General features: G+C 40.8%; 1 protein-coding gene across 1 annotated transcript; it reads left to right on the top strand.

The window, feature by feature from the left end:
• Positions 1 to 1,961: 1,961 nt before the first annotated feature.
• Positions 1,962 to 22,131, top strand: myom1a (myomesin 1a (skelemin)). The gene is made up of 37 exons (XM_070918183.1): positions 1,962 to 2,128; positions 5,399 to 5,539; positions 5,663 to 5,849; positions 5,973 to 6,130; positions 6,390 to 6,482; positions 6,627 to 6,715; positions 7,015 to 7,059; positions 7,525 to 7,686; positions 7,813 to 7,974; positions 8,544 to 8,685; positions 9,108 to 9,307; positions 9,393 to 9,449; positions 9,665 to 9,789; positions 10,089 to 10,272; positions 10,504 to 10,678; positions 11,509 to 11,630; positions 12,640 to 12,836; positions 12,962 to 13,088; positions 13,775 to 13,959; positions 14,070 to 14,184; positions 14,344 to 14,500; positions 14,673 to 14,779; positions 15,209 to 15,253; positions 15,408 to 15,544; positions 15,659 to 15,803; positions 16,057 to 16,116; positions 16,196 to 16,263; positions 16,386 to 16,511; positions 17,207 to 17,290; positions 17,561 to 17,648; positions 17,781 to 17,819; positions 17,962 to 18,067; positions 19,295 to 19,458; positions 19,586 to 19,622; positions 19,848 to 19,870; positions 20,649 to 20,704; positions 20,876 to 22,131. Exons 1-37 carry the CDS (start codon positions 1,962 to 1,964, stop codon positions 21,140 to 21,142), a joined length of 4,542 nt encoding a protein of 1,513 aa, XP_070774284.1. The 3' UTR covers positions 21,143 to 22,131.
• The last annotated feature ends 242 nt before the right edge of the window (positions 22,132 to 22,373 follow it).

Genomic DNA, 22,373 nt, shown 5'->3' with positions numbered 1-22,373 from the left:
ATTTTGGTGCAGTCCTGCCATTAGAGTGGGCCGGTGAATACACGTGTTTAGATACAGTAGTTTGGCAGGGTTTTGGTTCAGGAGATGGCAGTTTGACTTTGGAACAATTTATGGCATCCCATTCAACAGGTAGCAGCATTGAAGTGTAGTACTGCAGCTCTTCTGTCAACTCCTACTAATTAACCCGACCTACGACCACACACCAGAAAGCCCCTCATTTCACCCTCAAGTAGCCCACAGCACACAGCGGAGGGCCGGGCTCCTCAGCTCGGCTGGCCCTTCTCATGGTCTCATGGTCTAAATTTAAAGCTGTCCCAGCCTTAAAAGGACCTGACGGTGTCTTGTGCATTCTGCCGAGTGGCAGCATTATTTTTGCTCTGTGGACTGCCGTCCTGTCCACTGCCCCTCACCCTGCTGCTTTGCCTGGATCTGGACTTGCTTTAGCTACTTTTGGAATAGCACAGCCTTTCTTTTATTTTCAACTATTGTGGATTGGTGAATCCTTAGTTGTGGTGAGTGATGTGTTTATACATATATATAAATATATCTTTATTAATACAGCTGTCTCTAATGCTGAGTTATTGTTAATCTAGTTCATGTTCTTTTGTCTTCTGTTAAAAGCTTGTATCAGTGAGGCCTGAGGCCTTCTCTTAACCACTTTATTGATTTTTAATCATGTGTTTTAATTCAGATATTTTTATTGTCCCTTATACTAACAAGGTTTTGTTCACTTTTTGCTATTGTGTCCTTGTAGATTAGACTGCATGTAGTGAAATTTCATCCTAAAAAAAAGAGCTAATCTGGTAATTTAACATTTGCTTTACCTCAAAACAAGACGTTTTTATGACTCAGATGACTCTGAATGCACTCTGTGCCCTCATGGCTTACAGTCCAGTTTGCAGCTTGTAGCTCTCTACAAGTAAAGAGGCACACAGTACATTACCTGTCATAGGTGTTGCTCAGGGACATAACCATCAGAATATACATGTTTAAGTCTATTGTGAGAAACTGCAGATCTTATCATTACCGCATTGATCTGGTCACATGATGATGGGCCTATGCCCACTGGGAGCTGCTCATGTTTTCATGCTGTATAACTTGAGCAGGTCCTACTAGAGCCGAAATTATTTGTCGAATGATCGATTGGTGAATCTATATTTAAGTGTATTTCTTTTTAAAGGAAAAAATGCCATAAATTAACTTGTTCCAGCTTCTCAAATGTGAATGTTTGCTTGTTTTCTGTGACAGAAGATACCTTTGGGCTTTGGACTTTTGGTCATACAAAACAAGCAGTCTGAATATGTGAGCATTGGCTTTAGGACATTTTGAAGGGCATTTCTTTTACTTTATAAACCAAACAATTATTCAATTAATCAACAAAATAATCAACAGATCAATCAACAGTTAACATAATCATTAGTTGCAGCCTCAGTACGTAACAGAGTGTAATATCTATTACTTTTATGTGTATATTTATACTGTTATTCACCAAAAACCTAATTACTGAAGACATTCCCAAACACAACATTTTACCACCACTCACTGGATCACATCACACCACATTTTGTTTTCTCTTCCACCTGTGGAGGTGACTGTCATTTAAATTCTCCAATTATTTTTGATTATCTTTGAAGACACAAACCCACTATGCAGAGTGTGAAATCGATGCTGACACAGTTTATTTTTTACCTGCTGCGTCTTCATCTAACACAGTAGAAGTAGATCTTAACCAGAGCTAACGCTTTAGCTGCTCAAACAAAATAAAAATCATAACGCCAACGTTACTACTTTAACATTTACTGGTTGCCTAAACCACCATCCCTAATACCTAATTACCATCTCCTGCTCTAAACTAACCCCCAAACAGAAATCAATCAGTAATAATAACAATGAGATTGATTTACAGAGCTGGTAAAGGAAAGGAAAGTCTGATATTATAAGTTGGTGGAGTGGCCCTCAGGATGTCAGGATCGTTACAAGTGACGCAGCAGCAGCAGCAGCAGCAGCATCATCATCATCAACAACAGCAGGAACAGCATCAGCATCACTATGAGAGCAGCTGTTACCTGAGCACCAAGTCGTCTGTTAGCCAGCAGTCGTTCTCGACTTACAAGACCACCACCCGTCGGTAAGAGGTTGGGAGAGACGCAGATGCTGCTGGTTGATATTTGAAAACTGTAAAAGGAAAAAAGAGGTTCTCTTAATGCAACCTGCCACTTCTGTAGCCTCGGAAGTGATGAATGCATTCAAGCAGACCTCTTTCAAATATTCAACGCTGTACTTTGGGTCTGGTGTGAAGTGTGTTCAGCAGGCGGAGAGAAAAGACATGCAGCTCAAAGTGTGTTTTCATGGAGAGCAGGTGCTGTCTCTCTGCTGCTCTTCATCTGCAGAGATGTTCCTCTTTTAATGACGTCCAGGGTTTTGTGTTTTTATAAGAGCACAGAGATCGTTCTCAGCAGAGCAGCCTGTTTTTAACTCTTCTGGGCCAAATTCAAGTCAAGTACTGAGTATTTATTTGCAAATTAAGTTCTTGAATGCTGACCAATGCCAGCATTTTAATTTCAAAGTTAATTGTATTAAAAGCTTAAAGCAAGTTATTTCAAAGGAAAGGCCTGATTGGATATCCCAGCTGTGAGGTTATACAAGCCCTGTGAGACGTTGTCTTAGTTCATTTTATCAGGTCAAAACTTGAGACCTGAGTGTTTCTGCTGTCAAATTTCATGTCAATTCAGGTTTTCAGGTTAGTTTTAAGCAAGTAAAATCTCAAAATGGTCAAGTCCAAGTCAAGACACAAATCCTAATTTTTATTACTTAAGTCCTGAGTTTATCTGGGCTGTTTGTTATGTTTGTAACATTAGTTCTACGTAGTAATAATATTGCGCTTATGTATTTGACAGAAAGAGCACATTATGTTTATATACTTTCATTTGCACCATCTGGAGTGAAGCTAATGGCATCTCCATCTATTAGCATATTAAAATACAGTAATGTAAATCCCAGCGAATACAATAAAACAAAGACAATTACAATAAAAGACGGCGCTGAAACAATTAGTCAATGGATTTGATCAACAACGTTAAGCAACAGCAATTTTGATAATTAATTGATTGTTTAAGTCTTTTTTTAAGCAAATATTTATTGTTTCCAGCTTCTCTAATGTGAAGGTTTGTTTTCTATGATATTAAATTAAATATCTTTGGCTTTTGGACAAAATTAGCAGCTTGGAGATGTCAAATTGCATCATACATTTTTCACTGCTTTATGGTATTTGATATGAGACCAAAGAGTCAATCGATTAATCGAGAAAATAATTGGCAGATTAATCATTAATAATGTAATAACTGTTATATAGAGATATAGATTACGTCCCCCTCTCCAGCCTGAACTGTATACTACAGGTCTGCTGCAGGAATAAACGTTTGCGAAACCAAGGACATGTCACTAGAAGTCGTAGTGGTATTAAACCTGGTGTACTGGTAACACTTCCTTCATGTCAACTTATATGTGAAATTCTGTGTTAGAATCAAATGAGGCTTGATCAGAGTATACTCAAAGTCTAGTATAAGTGTTGTGTGAAAGGGGCACTGTCTATAAAACAAGTCTAAAATCAACAGCTGCCAACACAGCACCTTATTTTTGCATTTGTGTGCATGTTCCATTGTGTCAGTGACTCTTGTCAACATGCAATAAGGTCTGAGTTTCTTTGTCCTTCAGGCTGCAGGGCTCACTGTGCATGTTGGAACCATGATGGCTTTCTAAACGGGGTCAGGGAAGGAATTTCAGCTGTAGTGAAGGCTGCCAGATGTATTCATGGACAGCCAAGCTATTTTTGTAGGCGGGACATGAGACATTGCCATTAGGCCGACTGTAAAGACACTGTATGGAAGTCATGAAATTGTAAAAGGTTGTACACTGGCTTCCACGGACTTTAATATTTAACAACTCTTGGGCCAGTATCCACATTTCCTAGTCAAATTGATTAGTCTGTGTTATTCTCAAAGATTTGATACCAGTTTGTAACTGGTCCTGCGCCTTGTTTCTGAAATTGCGTAAAAACTTTGGTACTTTTTCAAATTTAAATCTTAAGATTGACACTTACTGTGGCTTCTCAGGAATTAAATCAGCAGTAAAACTTTTTTGTACCTTTTGACTTTCCTCTACACTGAACCAAAGGTGTCCTTTCAACACACCTGGTGAGTCAGCCGTAGAAAAATAAAACGACTCTGCAGAAATCTTTTGAGACTCTCTCCATCTGTCTGTCTCTGCTGTGCATTCAGCCCCTTCCATCGACTTGATCCCGCCTCGCCTGTATGGAATAGAGTTTTTCAAAGCCACGTTGTGCCGCCACTCCTCCAGGCCAAATGGATAGACTGGGGCAGACTTGGCAGAGATTATGAGTGAAAGCAGGGCTTTAAAACGCACCTTTCCACCCTTCTGCATATCCACCAGTTCCGGCTCCATTTATAAACCCAGCTGACAATAGCGAGGCCTCAGAGGCTGATAGGTAAATGAGTCAGAGTGTAATATGGGTCAGGGTCGTGAAGGGTGGACAGAAATGCATCTTCCATTTCTGAGTAACTGGACTGAAGCATATTCTGAATGTGTCTTTATGTAACTTATTTCAAGTTTTATAAATGCAGAGTTGCAGTACTGTTCAGGCTGAGTATTTTTGGCGGCTTTGCGTACCTTCTTTTAGATATCTTTTGTCTCATTGTTTGTCATTGCAAACAAATGTGGTACATACTATAGAAGTCACATTTCAATTACCTGATCTACTACTAGTTTGATTAACTACATGCAAGTGTGTAATGTTGTATGTTGTCTTTTTACATATCTAATTTATCCAAACGGTCATCTTTAATTAGAACTAAGTTATATTCATTCAGTTTGTAGCATTTTTTTTAACTGCTCAGACTGCCACAGTGTTACCATTAGTTAAGGAAGAAATATTGAAAAACCACAAAACGACCAAAACCAACCATCTCTACACTGCGTATGGCACTCAGCCCCAAGCCTGTTCGTTCCTCCCGAGGCTGTAAATATTTCAAAATTAGTTTTAAAAGGCTCAGTTATTTCCTAAAACACCTGGGCACTGTAGTTTGTAGCAAATGTTTCTTAAACAGGAATAAATTGCGTATTTGTTGGGGACTATTTTCAGACGCAGATTAATACGCGTTAGCAGCAGAACTGTGCATGTGGGTTTGACTCAAACTAAACTACAGTGCCCACGTTCATGGCAGTGACGAAACATGTCGCAGTGCAACAGTGTGGCTTATTTTTGTGTTTTTAACAAAACAATGGAGGTCTTTGACACAGAGGAAATACCATATGATGTATTTTGGTGTTTGTAGTGTTGTGATTGTTTGTAGTGTTGTGATTGTTGCCTCTTCCCTCTAAGCCTGAAGACCTCTGTGAAGACAGAGAAGGGGCAGGAGGTGGTTAAACTGAGCCCGCTACCCAAGAGAGCCAAACGCACCTACCTGGCGATGGACACGGACAAAGAAGTTATCGGCTATGTCATTCCCGTATTCAGGGCCAAGTGAGTGACGACACAAAGTAATCAGTACCACCGATGCTGAACATTGTCAATGACACTAAATGAGGTATTTTCATATTTCACTGCAAGTTGTTTCTCCCATGTTGGTGCTTTGTTGTGTTCCAGTCATGATGTGGTTCGCGGTCTGATGGAGGCCCGGGAGGAGGACGTGACGGAGGAGGGGATTAACTATGTGGCCATGAGGAACCTGTTTGTCAGGGAGGCCAGGGAGGCTATGGAGGTTAAAGTGGTGAAGAAAACCAGAACAACACATGTCAGGGAATCCGCCGAACGCATGGAACTGAGCAAGACGGTAAACCCCTTTCAAATCCTTTGTGGATTGTGGTCCATTTTCAAATAATCCAGTCTCTCACATGAAGCCTACAAGATGCTCGTGTGCTTTATACGACGATCTGGCTTCACTCTCTGGCTGTAGATGGACGAGTGGGCTGAGTTCCGTAAGAAAATGAACCCAGACAGCCTGACACACCCTCCAGAGTTTATCGTCAAGCCCCGTGGACAGACTGTCTGGGAGGGCAAGACCGTCAAGCTGCACTGCACTGTGGCTGGATGGCCCAAACCCAAGGTTGCCTGGTAAGATATATGCTCCAAATTCTGTGGTCCCCACCTTCTCTGAGTCACAAGAAAAAGAGGCTGATGAGAGCGATCAGTCATGCGTGTGTCATAGAGAAGTTTCCATCCAAGGCTCTCATCATTAGCCAAATCTATTTTCCACAGTCGCAACATCAACACACACACACACACACACACACACACACTGACACTCCTCTGCAATTGTAGACCCTGAAGGCGACGGTATAAATAAACCAGCTGTCTTTCTGCTGTCTTCAAGGTACAAAAACAATGTGCTCATTGATGCCAAGGCCCACCCCGAGAAGTACACCGTCGAGTGCAATTACAACATGCACTCCCTGGAGATCAAGAAGTAGGTAATCATTAAGCTCACACTGCATGGCCTCATGTACCCCAAATGCACACTACCCCAAACTGAATGTTTTATGCTAAAAATATTCTGCAGAGTACTAAATAAAAAATGTAATTCACCATTTCTGTATGTTTTTATTTTCAGCTGTGATTTCATCGACACTGCTCAGTATCAGCCCTCTGCCCTCAATGTGAGAGGGGAAGCTTCCACTGTGGCTACTGTTGTTGTCAAAAGTAGGTAACCGTTCTCCTCTCAGATTATTGTTCTATTATTGTTATGGTCATTCTCTGCAGCAGCTCTTGTCTGCTTCGGTTAGAGGTCAAAGTTTAAAGGTTTTTAAGGTTTAAAATGAACACCACTGTAAACACAACAGGGTTCTTCAGCTGTGTCTATTTTTCAGGACCTGGCTTTAGTAGAACATGTCTGGCTGCAGGAAAGTCCTAAAGCTCATGCCCAAATGTAGAATGACACATTTTTGTGCCCACGGTGTGTCATATTTTACAAGGTTGCTGAATGATATATTCCTCTGCAGGGTTCCAGGAGGGCGAGGAAGCAGGTCCACTTGATCCTAAACCACGTGAGTCACTTTAAATAATTTTCTTTTGTTTTTAAGTAGGCCAGGCAACTTAATCTGTATATATCAATTCACTTTTCACATACACAGGGTAAGTAAAAGTACTCTACATAAGACAATAACACATATAAATTAAGGCTGTATTACTCATATTTTTTATATAAACAATCCCCCTCTGCTCTGCAGAGTGTTTTAGCGTCTTTCCGCTGATTTTTTTCATCAACCCCATTACCAGCCAAAAGCTCTAAAAGTTAGGGACCAGCAGGTGAACACAACAGTGAGACATTTTTACTTAAGAGTTAGAGGAGACCAAAAACTGAAATGGAGAATATTGGACAAAAACACAACTACAAATGAATGATTATGTCTGCCGAACTGTAATATAATAATGTGTTTACAGCTTGTTGCACAAAAAGTCAATTAATGTAGTTTTGTTCTAATAGGAGTGTTTTTATTTTTCTCCTGCAGATGGTTTCTGCGCTGAGCACGGTGTTACCTTTGAAACAACCATCATTGACAAATTCGAAGTGGCCTTTGGCAGTGAAGGCGAGACACTGAGTCTGGGCTGCACTGTCATCGTTTATCCCACTGTGAAGAAATACCAGCCTGATGTTGTGTGGTACAGAAACTGTAAGTGAAAACATAAAATGAAACTAGTGCTTTATCTTCCTTTTATAACTACTGTATATTACCTCTCTAATGAATCCTTTATATGTATCCAATCACATGTCTTTTGTTTTTGACTTCTCCCATTAGCTGTCCCCTTGAAGCCCTCTAAATGGGTTCACGCCCACTGGTCTGGGGAGCGTGCCACACTCACTCTTGTCCACCTCAACAAGGAAGATGAGGGCATGTACACCATGCGCGTCAACACCAAATCTGGCTTTGACACCTACTCTGCCTATGTGTTTGTCAGGGGTAAGGTGCCCGATGGATATTTCAACTGAAGCTTTTGATTTCATTGCAAAAAGAGGGAATATTTAGCTTTTTTTAGTTTTGTATTACATTGAAAATTGAATTAATCTATGAAGCCACTTACCCTCAGGTTATGTGCAAAGTAAAGCGACATATTACAGATCACCACACACACAGACTTGTTGGGGAACCATTCAATTCTGCTGTGTCTTTAAGTGACACAACACTCTGCAGTGTTTGGTTTCCTCTGTGGAATGCTGCTTCTATATCCGTCTGCAGGTCAGAGAAGTCGCCACAGAGAGTGTGATCTGACTTAAAAATCAGCAGGTTTATGCATAAGAGGGACTCCTCAAAATCCCCTTTAATGTTACCCAGATATAAACCAATCTATCATCGTTAGCTACAGTGCTGCCACACATGCTGTACTGTAAAGAAGTAAGTAGGTCAGAAAGTGGAAACTGGGTATGTAATGGAGATCAGCCTGATTTAGAAACAGCACTACTAAGTGTGTGTGTGTGTGTGTGTGTGTGTGTGTGTGTGTGTGTGTGTGTGTGTGTGTCTTGCTATGCCAGATGCCGAAGTGGAGGTGGAGGGTGTTCCTGTGGCCCCCCTGGATGTGCGCTGTCATGATGCCAACAAGGACTATGTGGTGGTAACCTGGAAGCAGCCAGCGGTGGAGGGTAGCAGCTCCATCCTGGGATACTACATCGACAGGTTGGTCAGCTCACTCTTTCTTTTATTACGTGAATTGTTTGCCAGAGAAATTATTATTCATCTGACTACTTTGGCGATGATAAAATTCTACATACAGTATATTCAGCAAAAGTGGTCAGTTTCTATGTAGAATAACTCATTCAGCAGGCACATGCCACAAATTCCTGCTAGATTTCTACCAAATTGCCACCTTGACAGATAAATGTTCCCTTCCACGTTACTAAAACACCCACATACATTCCTACCTGTCTACTGTAGCTGTCAGTCAGTCATTCAGTTACTGTGTGGGCTATGCATGATGCCTAAAATCAACATATAAGATGGCAGTACTGCAATGGAAAGATTCTTTTACCCTCATGATTGAATTACAATATTGTTTGTAATGTTCACAGATCTAATTTATATGTGTGTTTTCTTGGCAGGTGCGAGGTGGGCACTCATCACTGGGCTCAGTGTAATGACAACCCAGTGAAGTACGCCCGCTTCCCCGTCACAGGACTGGTGGAGGGCCGTTCTTACATCTTCAGGGTGCGGGCCTTTAATAAGGCGGGAGTCAGCCGTCCATCTCGTGTCTCGGAGACCGTGGTTGCCATGGATCCCTCCGACAGAGCCCGCCTCCGAGGTGAGAGACCCACCAGGGTCCTGCTGTGACACACTGCAACAAAGCGAACAACTGCACTTTTTTAATGTATTTGTTTTCCCAACAGCTGGCCCCTCCGCTCCTTGGACTGGGATGATCAAGTTCACCGAGGAGGATCCCACTGGTATGACAGCTTCAAACTCTGTTATTTCCATGACAGAAGGAAATAAACACATTAAGGTGTCATAAAGTGAGACGTTTTCATTTCCAGATGGGTCAGCAGTTAATTGTGACATGGTATTGTATACTGATTTGTAGGGCTGGGTATTGAACCTGATCAAGTCACCTGATTAAAGTGACTTCCTACCAAATAATGTGAGCTTCCTCTTGCGTCCTCAGTGGGCGTCGTTCCTGGAGAACCCACTGATGTTGTGGTTACCGAGGCAACCAAGAGCTACGTGGTGCTCGCCTGGAAGCCTCCAGTCCAGAGGGGTCACGAAGGAGTCATGTATTACATTGAGAAGGTGAGGAGAAATGGATGTCTGTCTCTTGTAGAGCTGAACCAGCTTGTCAGGAACTGCCTCGTTGATTGACAGAAAATGTATCCGTAAATGTGGTAATATATGCAACCAGTGACGAGAAGTTTTAACACTGTTTTAAGAAGCACCTATGACCTCTTGTAGGTTATTGTTTGAATGTACTACTACTGATATGTGAATCATATCTTTCCTTTATAAACTGCTCATTGTGTTGTTTTAAGTTCCAGACTTTTCATGTTATCTGCTGCCTTACTGACATGTCACCGGTTCTCTGTCGACCGCAGTGTATTTCAGGGACAGACACCTGGCAGAGGGTGAACACTGGTATGCCAGTCAAGTCTCCCCGCTTTGCCCTGTTCGACCTGGCAGAGGGCGGGTCCTATAGCTTCCGTGTGCGCTGCTGCAACTCTGCTGGTGTGGGCGAGTCCTCTGTATCCACAGGAGACATCATGGTCGGAGATAAACTGGGTGAGACTTTATATTATGTATTAAGCATTTATATTGTATTGGTGTCATAGTTTCAGGAGATTCCTGCATGGAGCTGGACAGTATGACCTAAAATCTATTGTTGTTGCTGTATTCCTTCATTAGTTAGTTTAGAGACTGCTGGTCCTTCCTGCACTATGTTGTGTCTGATCCCAGTCCATTATATTCCCTCTTTGCTCACTATAATTAGTCTTCCATATTCTTTCTTAACAGACCTGCCCTCAGCTCCGGGCAATCCAGTGGCCACCAGGAACACCGACACCTCAGTGGTGGTCTCCTGGGGGGCCTCTAAGGATGTTGTACACCTGGTTGGCTACTATATTGAATACAGCGTGGTGGGCACCGATGTGTGGATGCCCTGCAACAACAAACCTGTAAAGCAGACCAGGTAGGTTTTCAGGAAATCTGAATTTTATACAAACTTTTTTTTGTTGCTGCTATAGTGGTTGAAATATATTATGTTTTGGTGTTCAAATTGGATAACAGCAAACTGGAAATGGATACTACTGGTTAAGAAAATAAATGTCGCTGATCATTTTATTTGATTCATTGTCATCATCCATCACCCTAGTTTGTTTAGCTGGGTAACTAGCTTCCCAACAGTAGTAGTGAAACCAGAGTTTTAAATGAGACGAGGTAACTTTTGCTAAATAAGGCTGAATAAGTTAAAGTTATGGGATAATGAAAAATGTCAAAATGTAGTATAACAGTAGCACAAGTAGAGAAGAGTCTTGAAGTCAGTGAACTGAGTCAGTAATGTCAGTTACACAACAATGTCTACCTTCAAAGGTTTGCTAATATTAGCTGACATTAGCAAACATTAGCTACCGTAAGCTACTGGTCACAGAAGGCTGTAGCTAGCTAGCGACTAAACCCCTGAGTGTATTATATTGAGCAGTGGGTGTGTTTTATTGCCTCTGAATTTTTAATTTGTGAAGAATGTGTTATTTATATATTTAAAAATGTACAAAGTCTCACTTGGAAAGTCAAGGTTGGTTAGCTAAGCTAGCTAGCTACTTTGACTATCAATTGTCAGAAGAAATAGTAGGGGCGCTAATGCTTCATAAAATGAGTTTCTTGTTTTCCCTGGGCTTTAGTATAAACTAAAGCTTTTGTTTAACTAGAAGTCTAATCTTTCAGTTGTCATTTAATTTGATTTAACTGAAATCAAAGTGTAATGATAATATGAGACTCTTCACACCTTTGTACTGTTTTCAGGTTTGTGTGCCATGGCCTGACTACCGGGGCAAACTGCGTGTTTAGGGTCAAGGCAGTCAACGCTGCTGGATACAGCCAGAGCTCCCCCAATTCTGATGCTGTGGTTGTGCAGGCCGCCATCTGTGAGTGTCCTCACATCTCATCGTCATTATTCACTTTGCCTGCAGCATTCAAGCCATACTCTCTCCCTCTGCTCCATCCTCCCAGCTATTTTTAAACATTTATTTATCCAGGGAATGATTGCTGAGAATGTGCATTCGTATTTCTTTTCAGAAAGACCTGTTTTCAATTCAGATAGTTCACATTCACACATGACCTGCAGCCCTTTGCTTAACTCATCTTTTTTCATGAAACAATCACTTGTTTTCCTTTTCCTAACCAACAGTCTTTCATCATTATTCTCAATTACTTTATATGTATTTTCGTAGATTTTGTTCTGATACAGTTGGCTGCCCAATCCCTATATATATGTTTTTTATATATTACTGCTGGTTTGATATATTTGCATGTGCCTGCCTGTCATGCTCATCACTAACACTGGTCATTTAGCTGTTTCATATTCTTTCATTTACGAGTGACAAGGTTAAATAACAAATTAAAACATGTTTTACAATGCTTTTACTGTGTGTAGGAATTGACTTCTGTATACATTTGTTTTTGCTCGAGTTCCCTTTTGCTATTTGATAACTCTTCAGGGGTGCCTCTTGGTGCATGGCGCCAAGGTGAAGGCTAAAACATTGTGTTCTAAAGAGCATGAATCTAATGAGAGTCGTGCCTGGCTTTCGGAGAATTTCGTAGCGTGAAAGTTACTCTGCCTCTGGCCTTGAGTGTAAGTACTATCCATTACAATGACCCTAAAATGTGTGTTGCTTGTGCGCCCAAAGCATGTAGCATGTTCAACTGTACGAGTGTAATCGCTGTGATAGCTTAACATGAATGACAACTAAGATCTGTGCAATATTTGGCTAATGCCAGGCCATCTGTTTGAGATCACATATAGGACTGATTTTTTTTCATGAGAGAAAATACAAACAAATAGGGTTTGAATATCTGAAAATGATCTTCTTTAACATACTTCTTCACTTTTTCTCTTAAAAGAAATGCTGACAAGCTTATCTACTCTCTTCTCAGCCGTCCCTGGAAAGCCGACTGGTGTGACCCTGCTGGAGGCTGTAAAGGACTGCATGGTGCTGGGCTGGACCGAGCCGGCTAAAAATGGAGGAGCTGATATCAGGGGATATTTTGTGGACTACAGGACCGTGAAGGGAGACGTTGTTGGGAAATGGCATGAAATGAACCACCAGGCATTGACTACTACCTCCTATAAAGTACGCAGGCAGGCAGTTTGACCTCTATATGATGTTGTTTACAAATGATGAAGCTCAAATGTAGTTTAAGTTGCCCAAAACAAGTATTTTAATCATATCTCATAATGTGCATTTGTTTCTTTCAGGCTGAGAACCTGAAGGAGAACGTCTTCTACCAGTTCCAGGTGCGTGCTGTGAACATGGCAGGTGTGAGTAAAGCCTCTCTGGCCAGTGCAGCTCTGGAGTGCAAGGAGTGGACCATTACTGTGGCAGGTATGAGAGACAATGTGCTCACCAAAACAGAATAGTTGACTAGCCGATCGACAGAAAATGTATTGGCAACTGTTGCTCAATTAATAATTTAAGCTATTTTTTAAGCAAAAATACAGAACATTCCCTGGATCTAGCTTTTCAGTTGTTAGAATGTAATTCTGTTCTTAGTGTGATAGTAAACTGAATACCTTTGGACTGTTGGTCAGACAAAACAAGCATTTTGAAAACATCGCCTATGTCTTTTGATAGAATTTTCAGTTGCAGTGATACAAGAATGACAGAACCTGAGCCAAAAAGGTTGAGACAGTAGACCGTTACCTGACTTTGTATTGACCACAATGCATTAAGATAAATAGCCAACTCAGCTAACAGAATACATTTGAAGTGTGTTTTTATGCTATGCTATGATCTGTTTATATATAATACACTTACTAGAAATAAATGTAACCTGCAATCCATTACGATAAATATATTTTTGAAATATCAAAATACATTGGAATTGCATTTCAAATACTTGCTAGTCCAGTTTTAATATATATCTAATTGTTACTGAATTTGTATTGTTTTTGTGAAAGGCTGTTTTGAGAATCGTTGTCAAATATATTTTCTTTTTGTTTTGGTTACAGTTTGTTTGAGAGTCCGAAATTACCCCCACATTATTCAAACTGTCTCATTTATCCTCCAAGGTGCTCCTGTTGGTCTCCATGTGCTGGAGGTCCGTGACACCTCCCTCGTGGTCCTGTGGGAGCCGCCTGCATTTAATGGCCGCACTCCTGTCAATGGCTACTATTTGGATATCAAGGAGGCCTCTGCTGGAGAGCAAGGCTGGAAGGCTGCTCACGAGAAGGTTAACAAGATGAAATATATGAAGGTGAGGAAGACTGTTTAATTGGATCTTTTGAAATGTAGTTATTCTGTAACTGAGATCTGATGCATGTGAAATAATGATGAAACCGTTCTTTTATATATGTCACCCTCCAGGTGATGGGGCTGAAGGCTGGTACATCCTACGTCTTCCGTGTGCGTTCTCAAAATCTCGCTGGAGTTGGAAAGCCCTCAGCAGTCTTAGGTCCAATCCTGGCCCAGACTCACCCTGGTGAGTGCGATTGTTATGTAACTCACACATTCAGTCACATAGTGTTCCTACGCAAGTCTGGAAAGTCTGGAAAAGTAGTAAATTTCTCAGTACTGATACATGACTTCACTTTTTATATCGCTCACTGTCATGTCTCATAATTTATTATCCCTTCCTCAGGCACCAAAGAGATTTACGTAGATGTCGATGATGATGGTGTGATCTCTATGATCTTTGAGTGCTCTGAGATGAAGGAGAGCTCTGAGTTTATTTGGTCCAAGAATTACAAGGCCATCACAGACACCTCTCGTCTGACCATTGTCACTGAACGGGGCAAGTAAGTATCCTTTTATGTGACAAATTTCTTGTGCAACTTCCAGGGACCAAATTGGCTCTCTTGCTCCCCTGCAAAAATCCTTTCAAAGCTTAGGAAACAATCTTGCTAGTTTAAATCGGCAGTTCTTCCTCTTTCCTCATACTTTGTTGTCCCCATGTGTCCTCATCTCCAGGTCCAGAGCTATCTTCAACAGTCTTTCCATGGAGGATCTGGGCACCTTCTCCTGTGTGGTCACCAACACTGACGGCATGTCCTCCAGCTACACACTCACTGAGGAGGGTGAGTCAGCCCACAGTCTTGGCATCTCTCTGCTCCTGTGCGTCTGAAACTTGATTTGCTTGTTATTTGTTTGGGTGACGTCAGTGCTGAAAGGTGTGAAGAGGGCCTGAAGGACTGTGTACACTCCTCTGTTATCCTGTTTCAACAGCTGCATCAAATTGACCTCTGTTACACTCTGGGGTATATGTGTGTTTGTCTTGAAAATTGTGTGAAATGATTCAGTGCTGGTTGTCTGTCAAAGTTGTTGTAACATCCAAGGTTGTACTTGACATGGAGTATTTTTGACAGCATAAATAAAGTGCTTTTCTAGAATACTGTCAAATAAGAAAAAACAGTAAAAGTAGTAGTAGAAGAGTTGATGCTGAAAGGTTTTGCAGATGTCAAGACATTCACCCATTTTGCTGCTGTTATTTACTTGTTACTTGGCAGGTATCAAGCGTCTTCTGGACATCAGCCACGAGCACAAGTTCCCTGGTGAATATCCCACCACATCACAGATACTGCTAATACCACGTTTTTGTTTTTCACTTTTCAAGATTTCAGATTTGATTTATCAAGTGCAGATACTGTTTTAGATACAGTTTGGGGAGTAGAGTATCCATCATTATCACTTTACATTTTTCTCCAGTTATTCCCTTCAAGAATGAAATGTCCATGGAGCTGCTTGAGAAGGGTTGCGTGCGATTCTGGACTCAGGTGGAGAAATGCACTTCTGCCTGCCAAGTGGAGTATGTCTTTAATGACGTCATCATTACTCAGGGAAAGGTATGAATCGTACAAAAAAAATCCAACATGTGTCTTGTTGCTATGTGTCCACTTCTATTTTGGACTTATCTTATCATTACAACTGATGCTGTTTCTCTATATCTTTGTTTCCAGAAATACACAATGAACTTTGACAAGTCCACCGGCATCATTGAAATGTTTATGGACTCTCTGGAGGTCACCGATGAGGGAACGTTCACCTTTAACCTGGTGGATGGCAAGGCTAAGGGTACAACCAGTCTGGTGCTCATTGGAGATGGTAAGACCTCAAAAGCAATTTCTCCTTCCTAACAGATGATGTTAAATGTTGATACATTATGCACATCCCAACCTGCAAATTATTTTCAATGGCACACAAAAGCCTTGCTCTGCTGGGTGGATTGCATTTGCTGCAGTTAATGTATACGTCCACTGAGGGGCAGCAGAAGACAGAAGAAGACCTTTTCTTTACTGTCACATCTTTATTCTTATAATGCGACATATGCATTTACATTTTCTTTGCCGTTGTCCAGAATTCAGGGAGCTTCAAAAGAAATCTGAATTTGAGAGGGCAGAATGGGTCAGGAAACAAGGTAAGGGATCTTACTTTTCCATTACGGAAGGTTAACACTGATTACACAAGTTTTTCAATAATTGTTTTTTTATCCACAGGTCCTCACTTTGTTGAGTACCTTGACTTCACTGTCACTGCAGAATGTGATGTGTTGTTGAAATGCAAGGTAAGAAAAGTAACTGTAAATATCTGTACTGCTGTTAATATTTATTTAAAAAATGAAGCATCACAAATGGTCGCAGTTTAGGTGACGCAACTTATTCCTATTTCTTTTCTTTCTCTCTGCAGATAGGAAATGTCAAACCAGAGACCGAGATCACCTGGTCTAAGGACAGAATTGAGATTGCTGAGGATGACGAGGATGCTAAGAAAATTGAGAGACAGGACTGCGAGCTGACCTTTAATATCGGAAAGGTCTGCCCATTAGACCGAGGCCGTACTTTGTGAGGAGTTGTGACCTTATGAGTATAGAGCTAAAAGCGGAGCTTCTGATGCAGCTATGCTTCCATTGTAGACCTAGACTAGATGCTACGCTGCCAACCATCCCTCTCTGACACACAGAACCATAAATGATGAAACACTTTTAAAAATATTCATGTTCGTGAGTCCTGCTGGAGTGCTGCTGGAGTCAGCACGTCAGCATGTCATACTTAGGAATCAGAATAGATGTATTGTGTACAACTGACTCTATTTTGGAGCTTTTACTTTTAACTCTTATTCTGATATTGTATATTTTGATATTATAGACTTAATGGCCGTGCTTTTCAACATTTATGCCCATATAGTGTAAATACATTATATGGTTTATCTGTGTGATTAATTCATACTCTTCATTTCTAACACATGAATTGTAACTCCTCTGGCCATCTTACAAACATTTTAAAACTGGAAAGCTGTCCTTTTTTGAGGATAATAATCTGGTCTATCAGTCAGTGTCACGGCCAGTGAAGTTACATTGATGTTTCAAGGTGCATGTACATTGAAACTGTATAAACATTACTCATAACGAGAGGGTTGGTGTCATTGCATGAGCTCAGGAGAGGCGGCCTGTTCATCGCCTCTCCTGTCAACCGCATTTGCATTAACTGGCTTATCTGTCTAATTCACAGTGGGTTATTAAGCAAGAGAAACAGAAAGAAAAAGAAGGAAAAAAGCCACCTGCAGAGGACGTTCCCCCGCCACCAAGACCCAAAGTGTGGACATAATCTTTGCTGCCATAAGTTGACACCTATAGTTTCTCCATGTGTTTTCCTCGTCTTACCTTTTTCATGTTTTCCATTTAACGCCTGCAGCATCCCGGGTGGGAGAAAAGCTTGTCTTTTCGGTTTATTTCGTCTTTGTCTGGCTGTTCTACTGTCTGTTTTATGTCCCAAGAATTATACTGTATTCCCCCTCTGTTTGAGGTAGAAGGGAATTCATTGCTGTCTCACGGATTCTAAAGTAGCTTTTACTTCAAACTCTAGATCTCCAAGAACGATGCAGGTCTTTACGAGGTCTTCCTGAGGGACGACAGAGGCAAAGATAAGAGCACCTTCAATCTGACGGATGCAGGTAAAGTCTCTTTCAATCATTTTGTGAGTGAAAAATCAAGTGGAAAAGTGGAAATCAGTGCTCTCACCCTTGCAAAAAAAAGTGAGATCAGTGAATATGATATTAATTGCTTTTCTTATCCTTTTTTCCCAGGATACCAAGCTGTAATGAATGAGCTGTTCAGGGTTATTGGTGAGTCATTAAAATTAAACACTTACCAAGCAGTAATGAAGCAACACACAGTTTCCCTCAAGATAGATTCACTTCTGTCTTATCATGTCTTGTCTTCCATGGGATGTAGATAAACTCCTGCCTTTTATTCTTTTCCCTTCAGCCAAGTCCTCCTCTGAAATCAAAGTCGTCAGTACTGAACATGGCATCATCCTCTACTCCATGGTCACATATTACAATGAGGACCTGCGTGTTGGTTGGCTCCACAAGTATGTGAAATCAACCTTATTCACTTATATATTTGACATCCTTTTCTAATCTCCTCTCTGGCGTACACATGTGCGCTTGTCATGAAATACACAAAATAATATGAACACAACCATTTTAAACTATGTATCTTAATGCAAATGTTGCCAAACTTTGGAATTTGTCCCTGCGATGGAATTTGACCAATATTGTAAAATATTTTCTTTACTTTAATTTCATTCATTTATTTATCAGTGACAACATACATTACACATTTAGATAAAACAAGAAGACATTCACAATAACATCAGAGCACATATACAGTAGAAGGATACAGCATAAATGAAAAGAAAACCTTGTAAAAACAATTACAAAACAGACACATAGAAGCACAAATGACAGTCAGACAACAGACTAAACATCACAAAGTACTAAAAAACAAACAAACAAGGCAACAAACATTAAGCATCACATTTGACATCCAGATTTCAAGTACACTACATACTGTAGACACTGATGGACACGGCATGATGGAAATACATCAAATATCTCAAATATATATCCCATCAAAAGTAGCATAGCTTGTTAAGTCTCAAATCACTCTGTAGTTTTCCGGCCATGTGATGCTCAGAAAGACAAGGCTGATTGGCCAAATAAAATTTTCCTAAGTGGTATGAAGTTTGAGTCAAAGAGGATGGAGCGAGACTGTGAAGTATTTTAGAAACTAGTATGGCATCTGCATATTTGACCAAATTATCCCAGCTTTAAAGTTCATATTTTAGTAAAATGTCACAATGGTGGTGATGGTTTGGCTTTTCGTCAAAGACCTTCAAAGCTTCAAATAAGCTTTAGGGTGGTTTTACATGTCTGAGACCGATTAGTCAAGCAATATCTAATATGAGGGGGAATCATTGCATTCATAAATATTTCTTCCGCTTCCATAAATAAATTGTTTCTGATGACTAATATTGCTTAGTAAGAGCATGTTTAAATTGGACCATATATACTATAATTGTCACTCTCAGCTCTGGTGCATAATCTTCTGATGAATTATATGAAAACAGTTCACAGATGGGGACAAGCTCTCACCATCTGGTAGTGATAGAAGTCACATATATCAGATCTCTCATTTTGGTGTAATACAGGGATGATTTGAATCTTCCTTTTCGCTGTACTTGATCACATCACTGTATACTTTCAGTAAACAGCCAAGCATTAATTGATCTCTGTTTCACCCATTTCTCCATTAGAGATGCTAAGATTGCCGCCTCAGAGAGAGTTAAGTCTGGAGTCACAGGAGAGCAGCTTTGGCTTAAGATCAATGAGCCTACTGAGAAGGACAAGGGCAAATACACCATGGACATCTTTGATGGCAAGGATGGTGTAAAGAGAGCCTTTGATCTGACTGGCCAGGGTGAGTGAAACTTTTAAAGTAAAACGAGGAAGATGCTTTAGATTTTTTTTTAAATGTCCCATTGACTTTGGCTATTTTTATGCTTACGTTACTATTAATAATAATACATTTATATTTCCTGGTGCAGCATGGGAAGAGGCATTTGAAGAGTTCCAAAGGCTCAAGTAAGTAAACAAACTCATTTGGCTGGATCCTGCTGTGTAAATCTGTATTTCTGATTGAAGAGGATGTTTACACAAACAAATAGTAACAGTCATCACAAACTTAAAATAGACTCTATGAACTTTGTGAGCCCTTTCAGAAAAAAAAGGGAAAAAATATTTCAACCATTCAGCCTGTGACATCATTTTAAGATGCTCCTGACAATGCCTATGTCCTTCCTTCTGTAGGGCGGCAGCAATCGCAGAGAGAAGTAAGTGGTTATTTATTCTTTGGTTTCTCCCAAGAGACTTCGCTCTACAAAAGTATCTAACATTTTCTGGATGCAGAAGCTATTTCAGTTCTACTAGAATTTTAAACTTGCTTTCAGTGGAATTGAAGATACATGAGTCTACTGTTCATCTTAATATCAAGATCTCATTCGTGGGAAATGATTTTCCAGGAGATGAAATGGCTGCATTTCTGCAATATGGAATTGAAGAAAGGAAGTTTCCTGCCAAAACGTATTTAAAGTATCATTCATGCATACAGTAGAGTTAAAACTAGAGACTATCTTGCGATGGGATTACACCAGCCGCGACGCCCATCAACATGTTGACGTTCTGACCCATGAGTACTCAGTAGTCATAACTACATTATTACATGAGTACTCAGTCATCAGGAGCAATGGCCCCTTCCCTACTTCCTACTCCCCTATATCTGGCGCACTTGCTTTGACCACACCCAACTTCAAACTGGGTCTTCGTTTTGATCTCACCTACACACTTTCGTGACTGCATCGTACACATCTGTGACAAAATCTGTCCACAGACAGACAGACAGGCAGACATCACAAGGTGAAAACGATAGCAGCCACATGCTGTAGTAGCCGGTAAAGATTGTAATATGGTCTATGAAGGATGGTTCACTTACCAGTTTGAAAGTCTGTGTCAGTCGATATTATGTTGTCAACAGACAAAGGCTCCACAGGTTGACTGACTGACAGATTGTTGACATCTGCTTCTTGGCTCACTCTTGTATTTCTTGTTTAGACCGTGCTCGTGTTGTTGGAGGATTGCCGGATGTGGTTGCAATCCAAGAGGGCAAGGTAAATTAAATAGATGTTCAGAGTGTTTGTACACTGTATTAAGATCTTTGTCTCACCTTCCTCTTTCTCTTTCATTGTGTAATTCCTTGGAGCATCTCTTTCCGTGGAACTCTTAAATCAAAATTTTGGATGGCACACATCAAACCCATGCAATCTTCTTTTTCTCTTTAGTCCCTGAACCTGACTGGCAATGTCTGGGGCGAACCTGTACCTGAAGTTAGCTGGATTAAGAACGACAAGGAGCTGTTGTCTGACGACCGCTACCAACTCAAGTTCGAGCACGGCAAGTTTGCCAGCATCACAATTGCCACCGTCACCACGTCTGACTCTGGCAAATACGCCCTCCTGGTGAAGAACAAGTACGGCACAGAGGCTGGCGAATTCACCGTCAGCGTCTACAACCCAGAGGACGAGGAGAACAAGGAGGCTAAAGGATGATGCAGTGTAATGAAATAAAGCAGAAAAAGATGAACGACTGGGCTATCTCCAAAGCATTTTACCCCGGCACATGCCGGTGCACCAAAGCAGTTTAAATAAATGATGAATACAGCTGCTTCCTCCTGCGTCTTTCATGCGCTGGGCTAAAGAGCTTTGGGCATTGCTTGTCGTGGAAGCAAACAATGAATGAGATACAAAGAGGAGAATTGTGTGCTTATAGCTGCTGTCTTTTGTCACTTCTGGCCACTATCTGCAGTAAATGTAATGTATAAAAATGGGAGATGGTTGACTTGTCATTAATCTTTGTTTTAAAAACAGCCATGAAGGTCAGCAAAACCAAAATGCTGTTTTCTTATAATATTACAGTATTACATTTGGGAAATCTTTGACCTCTTAAAAGTCATGCCTGGGGTTTATGTACTGTAAAAAATAAAGGAAAAAATGATGTCATGAACTTCCTACAAACTATTTGTTTTGGAAAAATGTGTCAGTGGATATTATCCACTAATTAGAGCTCTCCGTGTCTATTTATAGCTATTAAATTGTTCTGTGTGCATGTATGTTGTGTACCTTGGCTGTACTGTTTGCAAGCAACAAATGTCAATCATTTACAACAGTTTGTAGGAGAGGTGGAGCAAGAAAACCCTGATGACGTGTAGAGTAGTTTGAGCGTGACAGCACACATGACAGTTAAAACTGGTTCATTCAAGGTGTCTCACACAACCTACAAAGCTGTGTGCAGTAGTATTACAGGCATAATTGGCATACTTTTGGAGGTCTTTGTTCTTCGTAGAACTAGTCATATGAGTGCCAGATGCTGTAAGGGAAATGTGTTGAAAGCAGGGGAATGGTGTATTTCAGGTAGAGTAGAAGGAAACAAACAGCCCTACAGCATTTGGACTGCGGCTGTGTGTCTAATGAACTAGTTAAACATAAGTCTGTTTTCTCTTCAAAGCACTCCTTCTTGTAATAAAGGTGCACCTGCTTTAGATGGGTTTCCCTTTGTCTTTACATAATCTCCCATAGACCGTTCATTCATTGAGAGAACGGCATTGTCTTCGTTGAAGCTAAATAATTTGATGTGCAAAAAGCTCCAGGGTTTTGGGGATTAGTGATGGAAAACAGCTGTTCTAATGGCATCTGATTTCTGCCTGCTTTTATTGCTGGTGACATTCATCATAAGTTCCCAAAGTGGGGTCCTGGGCCCACAAAGGGTCGTTAAAGGAGAGCC

The sequence above is a fragment of the Enoplosus armatus genome, chromosome 14 (assembly GCF_043641665.1).
Source record: "Enoplosus armatus isolate fEnoArm2 chromosome 14, fEnoArm2.hap1, whole genome shotgun sequence".
In the NCBI taxonomy this organism is placed as follows: domain Eukaryota; kingdom Metazoa; phylum Chordata; class Actinopteri; order Centrarchiformes; family Enoplosidae; genus Enoplosus; species Enoplosus armatus.
This window is presented reverse-complemented; position numbering and strand designations above follow the sequence as displayed.